The sequence below is a fragment of the Microplitis demolitor genome, chromosome 10 (genome assembly GCF_026212275.2).
Source record: "Microplitis demolitor isolate Queensland-Clemson2020A chromosome 10, iyMicDemo2.1a, whole genome shotgun sequence".
NCBI classification, from domain to species: Eukaryota; Metazoa; Arthropoda; class Insecta; order Hymenoptera; family Braconidae; genus Microplitis; species Microplitis demolitor.
Window position 1 is genome coordinate 12,715,809 of NC_068554.1, and position 10,395 is coordinate 12,726,203.

Consider the following 10,395-nt stretch of genomic DNA (forward strand, 5'->3'; position numbering starts at 1 on the left):
GATGTTTATACGGATTTATTGGTATTGATTGTTATTTTAATTATCAGTAAATGGCAGCTAATCAAGTGAATACGGTCATTGAAAAATTTGTTGAACCTTTATATGATGAATGTGGGCGTATTCTAAGAAATTCAAATAATTATTATGTTTTCGTTGTTAAACCCGGTAAGTAAGATTTAATGACGAATTAAAAATTTAAAAGCAAGTATTAAAAAATGTTCAGTTATTATATAAACTAATTAGCATATTTAAAATTTAGAATCATGTTATTCATAATATTTTTACTCCAGATGGTATAATTTTTACAATTCCCGCTGGTCGTGAAGACGGATCTTCAAATAATACAAGCTTGAATTCATCATCATCATCATCATCTAGCGAAGAACAGGAAGAAGTACATTGTAAGTGTATTATTTGATGATGAATTTTAATAAAGAAAGTATTAAATTATAATACATTTTTTTTTCTTAGTGAATGACGAGCGCATGTGCTGGGTGGATAAAAGAGAAGAATAATTAAATAATAATAATTGCTGTTGATATTAACATTACTTTAAAAATGACAAATTGGGCAAAATACGAGAAAAAGTTCAATGATAATTGGCTCAAGGATCCACTGTTTGTTAAGTGGTTACTGAAAGCAAGTGATCCAAACAAAGCTTACTGCAAGCTATGCAAAAGTGAGCTCAGAGCTCATAGATTTGATTTAGTGAGACATAAAGATTCTGCTAAACATTTAAAAAACGCAGCTGCAATTGCTGTACATCCGACAATCAATAAGGTTTTTCCAGCAGCAACTTCTATAAATCAAAAAAATTTAATCACAAAAATCGAATTAAAATTAGCAGTTCACACTGCTTGTCATTCATCGATTAGTGTGATCGATCATCTCTCTGAAATAATTAAAGACCAGTTTCAAACGTTTAATAGTAATAAAAAACCCGATCAATCTCTACGTATTCACAGAACAAAATGTACCGCTTTACTTACAAGAGTAATTGAACCGTCTCTACTTCAGCAACAAATTAAAGACATCAACGATGTGCAGTTTTCTTTAATATTAGATGAATCAACAGATGTTTCTTGTCAAAAACATTTATGTATTTGTATCCGGTATTTTAATATTCGAAAAAAATGCATCGTTTCTCAGTATTTAGGATTAATTCCTGTAGTTGAAACATCTGCAAATGACTTGTACGAAGCTTTAAATAACTACTTCAAAAAAATAAATTTGAACCTCTTGAATTGTTTCGCAATTGCTACTGATGGTGGGTCAAATTTATGTGGTATCAGACATTCGTTATTTACATTAATGAAAGAGAAAAAAGAAAACTTAATGCTGTTTAAATGCATTTGTCATTCCATCCATCTGGTATGTTCTCATGCTTCAGAAGAACTTCCTTCAAACGTTGATTACATGTTACGTGAAACATTTAATTGGTTCAAAAGATCAGCGTTACGAAAAAAAAAATATTTGGACATTTACAACACACTAAACGACGGAGGTGACCCCTTACAACTGGTGCAGCTTTCTGGGACGAGATGGTTAGCTAGAGGCCAAGCTGTAGCTAGAATCTTAGACCAATGGGACAGTTTAAAATTGCATTTTGATGTTGCTGCCTCTGAAAAACATCAAGATCGTTACACAGCTAAAGAATTACAGCAAATGTACAATGATCCAGCAAACTTACTGTATTTCACGTTTTTGTCACCAATTTTATCCGAGTTCAATTCTATTAATTTATTATTCCAAAAAGAGCATGCTGATCATTTCACTATTTTACAAGAATTAGAACAATTTACATTGGCTTTATTAAGAAGAATTTTGTTTCCAGCATCCGTCTCTTTGTCCGTTAATTTAAGTTTTCAATCAATTTATTTACCATTGAATCGAGTAGATTTTGGTTATAAATTTACAAAACTTATTGAAGACTTATTAAGCAAAACCGATATTTCTAAAAGCACTATCAACGATGTGAAACTTCGTTGTCAGTCTTTTTTAATCAAAGCTTGCAAGGAACTTATCGTACGTACATCTGATAATACAAAAATTTTGAAAAAAATTCAATATTTTTCTCCGAAAGTTTGCCTAAAAACAGACCGTCCAAGTTTTGCTGAGTTACCACTAGATTTACTAGGAAAAAATGTTGATTTGAATATAGTTGAAATGCAGTGGAGAAAATTAATTGACTATGACTTCAAGAGCGAATTCGGTGAGTCTGTTATTTCCCAAGGTTCACTTTTTTGGTCTAAACTCATGGAGCTTAAAGATGCTGAAGAGAATCTCTTATTTAAAGAACTAGCTACTCTAGCATTAACGGCATATAGTTTACCTATAAGTAATGCCACTGTTGAGCGAGTTTTTTCTCGAGTTACTGCGACAAAAAATAAACTCAGAAATCGTATGAATTTGCCACTTTTATCATCGATAATAAGAATTAAAATGAGCTTAGATGAAGATGGAATATGCTGTACTCAATTCGAGCCAAGTAATGACATGCTCAATTTTAACTCAAGTATTTATGAAAAAATAACTCCTGAAGAAGAGAAAGAAGAAGAAGAACTACTGCAACAGATGTTGGATTGAATGTGATAGTATATATGCAATATATATTAATTAATATTTTTATATGATCTGACGTATTTTAAGTTTTTAAATTAGATGAAAATGATCTCACGTGTTCTTGAAGTTTTAAAATTATATGAAAATATTATTTACTACTTAGTAGTATAACTAACAAAAATAATATAAAAATTAATTTATAATATTAGTTATTTTTTATTAACCAATATATTTTCAAAAATAAACTCTTTAAAAATAAAAATGTATATTTATTTTAAATTTTTATCATTGGGCGGTTTTTTTTGTTAGTGTGCGCTTTTTCTGTGAGGTTGCGCTACTTTCTGTTAAACACTTCTGGCAACCCTGACTGATGGACCGGCGTTCGGATTGTGCGGGACCGGTCCCCAAGGGAGAGGAAGGTCATGGAAATTACCAAACTGGGAATTCCACGACGACATCATCACCATCAGTAACGACAACCAACACCACGCTCGTTCGATGGAGTGCCAGAGTGGCAAGCCGTGTTTTTGCTACTAATTTGATCGCTAAGCCCCCTAGTACCCCCGCTAATAATCGTCGGCACGAGAATCGAGAAACGCGGAACCGCAAGGGTAAAATCACGCGACCAACTAACTTAGAAAACGCGAAATGGGAAACACCTAAAGAAATTTCATTAGCAGACTGGAAAAATTGCTCACGGGGCACAAACCGACGTGAGTGTCCAGGGTCGAGTAACTTTGCCCACGGTGGGCTCGCAACACAAGGAGAAACAGTAGATGGGCTCGATACGTGAAACGAAATTCCACCCCCCCCCCCAATCCGACAGAGAGAGAAGGAGGAGAGAGAGGATTTTACACTAATGGTCTTCGAGTCTTGCAAGTAAATTTGCGAAACGATAAGGCGGGAACAGTGGAGACAGGTGCCTTGTGGGAGGAGGAACGTATTGATGTCCTTCTTCTGCAAGACCCGTACGCAGCGGTGGATAACAAGTGTTTGAGAATACCTGGCTTTGGCAGCAATGTACAAATTGCTGCTACAACTGGGGAAAGGCCATTTGCGGCCATTTGCTTAACTAACCCGAAATACAAGATGATTCACATCTCACAACTAAGTACATCATACTGCGTATGCGCTCAAATTGTGGGTCCAGGCATTTCTCTCTACGTGGTATCGTCATACTTCCAGTGTCGCGAAGAAATAGAAATTCACATCACGCAAGTAGAAAAGGTAGCTCAGACATTGAGGGGAAAGAAGGTATTATTTGGGATGGATGCGAACACTAGGTCTATTAGATGGGGGCCAGAAACAAATGAGAAAAGAGAGAGATTGGAGGACTTTGTAGGCGCAGTGCTCCTGGTCACAGCACCAGCATTTTATGTAACGGTTTTAGTTTTAGAGTAATACTACTGTTTATCCCTGCTCGAATTTATAACTCGCCGGTGTCCAGGGTCTACCAGGGATAAGGATAAAAAAAATCGGGAAAAGGTGAAAACTCTTAAAATAAACTTGAAACCAATTATTTATTTGACACGACGGTATGTACAAGTGGGCAAGGGCTAAAACCCCTTTCTGCTATCTTTACAAAGGTAAAAACGACGTGTATACCGGCTTTAATAATCAACCGCCGATTTTTTTATTTACGCCCTGTTTTACCGACCGATCGTAAAACAGGTCCCTTGATCGTAAATTTAGATCTCCGGCGTTTTATCCCACCGATAAGTCCGGTTATTCCGAATTCGCGGTCTAACTTCGCGGCTCTACATGCCCCTGTACACACTAGGGTGACTGGCCGTCTTCCCCAGTGGCCCTATCAGGTTCCCAGGAGGTAACCGGGTGGTCTCCGTGTTACCCCGCCTAGTCGGCTGTGCTTACCTACCGTACCTCTGCAGAAGGCGTCGATACGGGGCTCCCCAGACTCCCAGAGAGAAAAACTCCACTTACCTCGGTCCTGGTCAGACTCAGGGTAGTCGTCGTTCCTTATTGTGTTCAGGGAATGGTCTTCCTCAGAGCACTTCTCCGGAGACTAGGTTGCCCGATGGAAAACCAAATTTGGCTTTTTACAACCCTGAGCCAGGTGTTTACGACGGATAATAACTGGAGACTCGGCGCCATCTAGGTAGCGACGACGAAACACACGTCGTCCAAAATTATTTCTAAGTTTTTCGTCTCTCGGTCGAATTTTCACTCATTAATTTCACACTTTACAAAATTTCATCGCCGGTTTAGAAAAATCTCAGAGTTTAATAAAAATAAATTATTTTTAATTTTTCGGATTTTCAATCTATTTTTTTAAATAAATTGAAAATAAAAATAGTTATAGAAAACAAAATTTTTTTCTCTCTGGTTTGGGTTTTCAAAAGCTCAGTAAACGAGAATTCAATTCGTCCTTCGAGAATGAAAGTTCTCCCGACGCCATCACTCGGCGCCCGGTGAACTACGGTTTTTCCGGGATTTTTCTAAGTCTCACGTTCACTCATACTCGTCGTTCACAACGCGAAATCGACGCAAAATCATAATAACAATAATAATAATAATAATAATAATAATAATAATAATAATAATAATAATAATAATAATAATAATAATAATAATCGTAGGAATAAGGAAAAATTAACAAATGATAATAATAGTAATAATAGTAAAAGTGATAATAATAGTAATGTAAATGAGGAGTCGGTCACTCTTCATTACAACTTCATAGATGATTATGAGTTAGAGATTCTGAACAAAAAGAGGGAGGGCCCAACTTTTTCATCAACCTCAGGAGAGTCATACATAGATGTCATCTTAGTTACCCCAAAACTTGCACGGTACGTACAAAACTGGTTCATCAAACGCTTTGCACCCACCACTATGCGATCAAGATCAGCCTTGGAATTCCAAGAGACCGGGAGGGCCTTGATGGGGCTGAACCCAAGCGTTTCAACATTGCGTTGGCCGATTGGGAGAAGTTCCATGAGAAACTACCGGAACTTGCAAGAGTGAATCTTGAAGGTCTAGCGCTGGAATCGGTCGAGGATGTGGAAAGGTATGCCGTTGCAGTCACTAAAGCGATCATAGAGTCATGTGAATTTGCTATCCCACGGAAGAAGCCGCACAAAAAATCATACCTGTGGTGGACCAAAGAACTAACAAGAGAAAAGAGAGTGGTTTACAAAGCCAGGAGAAGACACCAGAGGGAGTTGGAAGTAGATAAAAGGACTGAACTTAAAAAGATTTACTTGACACTTTGTAAGACATACTCAAAACACGTAAAAAGACAGAGAGAAAACAGTTGGCGAGAGTTTGTCACGTCGAACGGTAACAAGGAGCCCTGGAGCATCGTTTACAAGCTCCGGGCAGACAAACACCGAGTTAACAGAGGGCTCACCACACTCCGGCGTGACGGACAATCCACAGAAAGCTTTAAGGACACAGCTAGCTGCTTTCTCAAGACACACATTGTAGATGACAACCCAGAGGAAGAAACGGAAGAGCAAATAATAACGCAAGTAAATTCAGAGACGCCACCAGACACCGCGGACGCCGATTCATTGACCCCGCGCGAACTCTACAAAATTTTAAAGACCCTCAAAAATAAAAAAGCACCCGGAACAGATTTAGTGGAGAATAAGGTGATAAAAAAGGCGGGAGTAATTCAGTCAGGGGAGTTCTTAGAACTACATAATAGATACTTAGAGTTAGGAGTTTTCCCAACGTCATGGAAAGTGGGTGGGATTATCATACTCCTTAAGAGTAGTGACAAAGACGCGAGTGACCCTAAATCATATAGGCCAATATGTTTACTTTCGGTAATCGGGAAGGTATTTGAGAGGCTAATTAAGTCGAGACTCACCACCACAGTCTTAACTGGGGATAAGATCTTCAGTCAACAATTTGGCTTTATAGCTAAAAGGTCGACTGAATATGCAATCGTTGAGATGCGTCGCTTGCTAGATTTGACAACAGAGAATCTGGCAATAGGACTTTTCTTCGATATTTCTGGCGCCTTTGACAACGTGTGGTGGCTGCAAGTACTCGAAGGATTGAAGAAAAGAGAATGCCCCAAAAATGTTTATAGGGTAGTTCAGAGTTACTTTGAGGATATGACAGTCTTACTGTCATGGGGATTTGGGAAAGAGAATAAAAAGCCAACACGGGGTTGTCCACAGGGATCAGTATTAGGGCCTTTATTTTGGAACATTATGTTCGATGATTTGCTTAAAGAACTAGAGTCAACAGAACACGGGAGTAAATTTGTAGCCTATGCTGACGACCTTCTCGTCATCATAGAAAGCACCTCACGTGCCGATATTGAGAGAAAGGGGCAAGGGACATTAGACTCGATACTGGAATGGTGTCGTTCCGCGAAGCTTACATTGTCGGAGTCCAAGACCGAGGCAATATTCCTCAAGAGAGAGTACACCCGACGCGGTCCACGCAAGGACAAAGGTCCGTACCCCTATGAAGCGAAAAGACAGAAAAAGCCCAAGTATGACTCAAAGCCACCGAAAATCGTAATAGGTAAAACAAAAATAGCATTCAAAAAGAGCGTTAGATACTTAGGGGTACACTTCGACTAGACCTCAGACCAACAACACACATAAAGACAAGGTGCGCGAAATTAGACAAAACTTTCGGTCATCTACGCCGTCTCGCACGGACTGAATGGGGACTGCGCTTTCCGGCTATGCCCACTATCTACAAGGGCTACTTCCTGCCTGTTGTGACTTATGCGGCAGTAGGCTGGAGTGACCTATGTGGGGTAGAAGAATGGAAGGCTCTTAGAGCCCTGCAACGTCGAGCCCTGATTACGATGACGTCTTCATACAAGACGGCATCGTATGAGGGGCTTTGTGTAGTTGCGGGAGCAGTGCCCATTCAGCTTGTGATTGATGAACGTTGCGCCCGCTACGATCTCCGCACTGGCAAACAGGCTACCCTTGGAAACGCGACCGTGCAGCCAGATGACGAAGAAGGCCTTGTCTCACTCAGAAAAGAAACCATTCGCAGATGGCAAGAACAGTGGTCCACAGCGGAAACAGGACGAACAACATTCAACTTCTTCCCCCACGTTACTGAACGTCTAGCGAGCAAACACATCAGTCCTAATTTCTGGCTTACCCAGATTTTAACCGGTCACGGCTGTTTTAAGGATAGACTCTTCAAGTACGGACTCGCAAAAGATCGCGAATACCCCCAATGCAACAAAGGGTGGGATACCGTTCAGCACTTACTGCTAAAATGCACCGAGTTCGAGCCTCAGCGTGAGGTGCTCCAAAGCGTAGAAGGGTGGGTCACGGAGTGGCCACAAATCGGGCGGGTTCTTGCCGCATCCCCAGACTCGTTTAAAATTTTTAATAGTTTCAGCAAAAGATTGTCTTCACCACAAGCTCAGCAGCCAGTTCCAGCACCGAGAGGAAGGAGGAGAAGACTACTAGATCGCGGTTCAACTGGCATCCACTCAGTTGTTGTCGGAGCTTCCGGGCATGGGTGTACAGAACTCACGATTTGTGAGGATTCTGTGCATCCCGGGTGTCAGTCTGAAGTTAGGTGTGTGCGCGAATGTGTTGAAGAATGGATGAAAGAATGGAAAAACAAACTGGTTGTCTTCTCAGGAAGGCAGAGGATGAAACCACGTCCCCTCTTGACCAACTGTGGTATGCCGACCAATACATGAAATTGGTACAATGGAGGGCCCATTCCAAGCCCCACTTCGACCAAGAGTCTCTTTGTTTCCTGAGACGGTAGGAGTGCATGGGCCCTTTTGCGGTCGGACTCGTAGTGGCTGTTCGGCACCCACATGCAAAGGATCTCTGATCCTAAGGGTTATAACATCCATCAATATTGAGCTTGCTCAATGTTTCGCTTTTATAATATTACGGTGGACAATAGGGGATTTGCGCAGCGCAAGTATGCCCAAAAGTGTGAGGAACCGGCCTCCCGTTAAACGGAGGTGGACTCAACCGTTCCGTTACATTAATTAATTAATTATATTTTTTATAATGACTAATTAGTCAGTCTTTGGAGAGAGCTCCTAGAACTCGAACCTCTGCTCTGCTCTCTATACAGTTAATAAACTCCATAATTAATTCTAAATTAATTCAACCTTATTATGGGGTGCCAATTGGCACCCCTATATTTTCACCTACACTATAACCTATCTATAGCCCTATTAATACTCGCTCAACAGCACTTCGGGTTTCCTTCAAATTTCCTGCCGATTTTCCATCCATTCACCTGCTGCTATAATAAAAATATGAAGTTGGAACCGGCAACAAAAATACGTTAAATCGTAAAAAACAATTAAAATTAATAATTAATAAAATAATCGATGACCACGGCCCACCAGGGGTCTATAGACACTCTAACGAGGCCAAACCTGGATAAAATTAAATAATTAAAAATTATTTTTATTTTTAATTAATTTAGGGTAATTTCCAAAAACGTAACACTATCCCTTTCCGTTTAAAGATTACATCCAGTTAAATCAGTAAAAAAATTTGTTTTTGAAAATTTTACAAATTTTCAATTAACCATAACTTCTAAACTTATTGGCCGAATTGCCTCATCTTCGAACTCATCCAAGGTTATCGTTCATAGAATAAGTATACTGTTTCATTAAGATCGGTGTAGAATTGTGGACGCTATCGTTGGAGAACGGCGCGTTATATCGTATAAGGTACCCGTGGGTAATAAGGTCTGTCGAGTAATAAGGCATAAGTGACAGAAATGATATTTAAAATAATCGCCTCTGCTAAAGGCTACTCTAGTAGAAGGGTCTTGCATAGAGATGTTACAACAAATTTATAGAGTCCCGATACCACGTTTCCTGTCTTCTATATTTCATCATCCGTCAAATGCTGTTGTAGCGCAGAAAAAATTATAAAAAACAATCTAGTCTTCTGACTCTTAAAAAGTATTGTTGCTAAATTTAAGTGATGATTTATCTCTTATAGCAATTTTATTAAATATAGTTAAACTATTCCAGTTTGTTTAACCCGTAAACCTTATTACCCTACGGTAGTAAAATAAGGCCTATTCGTATGGTTTTTGTAAAAGTATAATTTTTTGTTAGTTTATGGTAAAAATTACCATTACTTTATTATATTTTATGGCTAGTGTATTGAAATAAAGATTAATGGTACATTTCGATAATTAAATGCAATATTTTCGATTCAATTCAAAATCTCCCTTAGCTATGCCTTATTACCCGCGGGTACTTTATATACATATATATATATATATATATATATATATATATATATATATGTATACATATATATATATGAACTTTTTAATCAATGGTATTTTTGGAACCTACTCGATGAATTATGATAGATTATGGCAAAATTTTTTGAAAATTCCACCATGAGGACAAATGCAAAAGATAGATTTCTATGAAATCTACTAAAAAGTAAAAAGTTTTCATAATTCAAATAATTACAGTACCTGGATTCGCAGCAACTTGATTGTGGTAATTTGTTGATACACTGACCCTGTTATATTATTCGCGTTATTACAATTCTACTTATTTTTAAATTTACTTATAAACAACGACGAAATGAGGCAGAAAATCTGAACACTTGTAAAATAATTAATAGCTTTCGTGTGAGAACACTCCCATTGACTAGTACGGAACTAGTGTAAGATAAACTTAAGTGTTGAATGCTTATACAAAACTAGTGCGGAACTAGTGTAAAATTAACTTAAGTGTGAGAACACTTATACAAAAACTAGTGCGGAACTAGTGTAAAACTTTAGAGTGGGGACACTTGTAAAGAATAGTGCAGCACTAGTCTAAAATAACTTTCGTTCAGACACTGTGATTTGAACTTCACTGCCTTAATGGGA

The 10,395-nt window shown here is 38.5% G+C and overlaps 1 protein-coding gene across 1 annotated transcript; it reads left to right on the top strand.

Moving 5' to 3' along the window:
• The first annotated feature begins 558 nt into the window (after positions 1 to 558).
• LOC128668853 (zinc finger protein 862-like) lies at positions 559 to 2,586 on the top strand. Its single transcript, XM_053742658.1, has 2 exons — positions 559 to 2,488; positions 2,543 to 2,586. Exons 1-2 carry the CDS (start codon positions 559 to 561, stop codon positions 2,584 to 2,586), a joined length of 1,974 nt encoding a protein of 657 aa, XP_053598633.1.
• Positions 2,587 to 10,395: the final 7,809 nt, after the last annotated feature.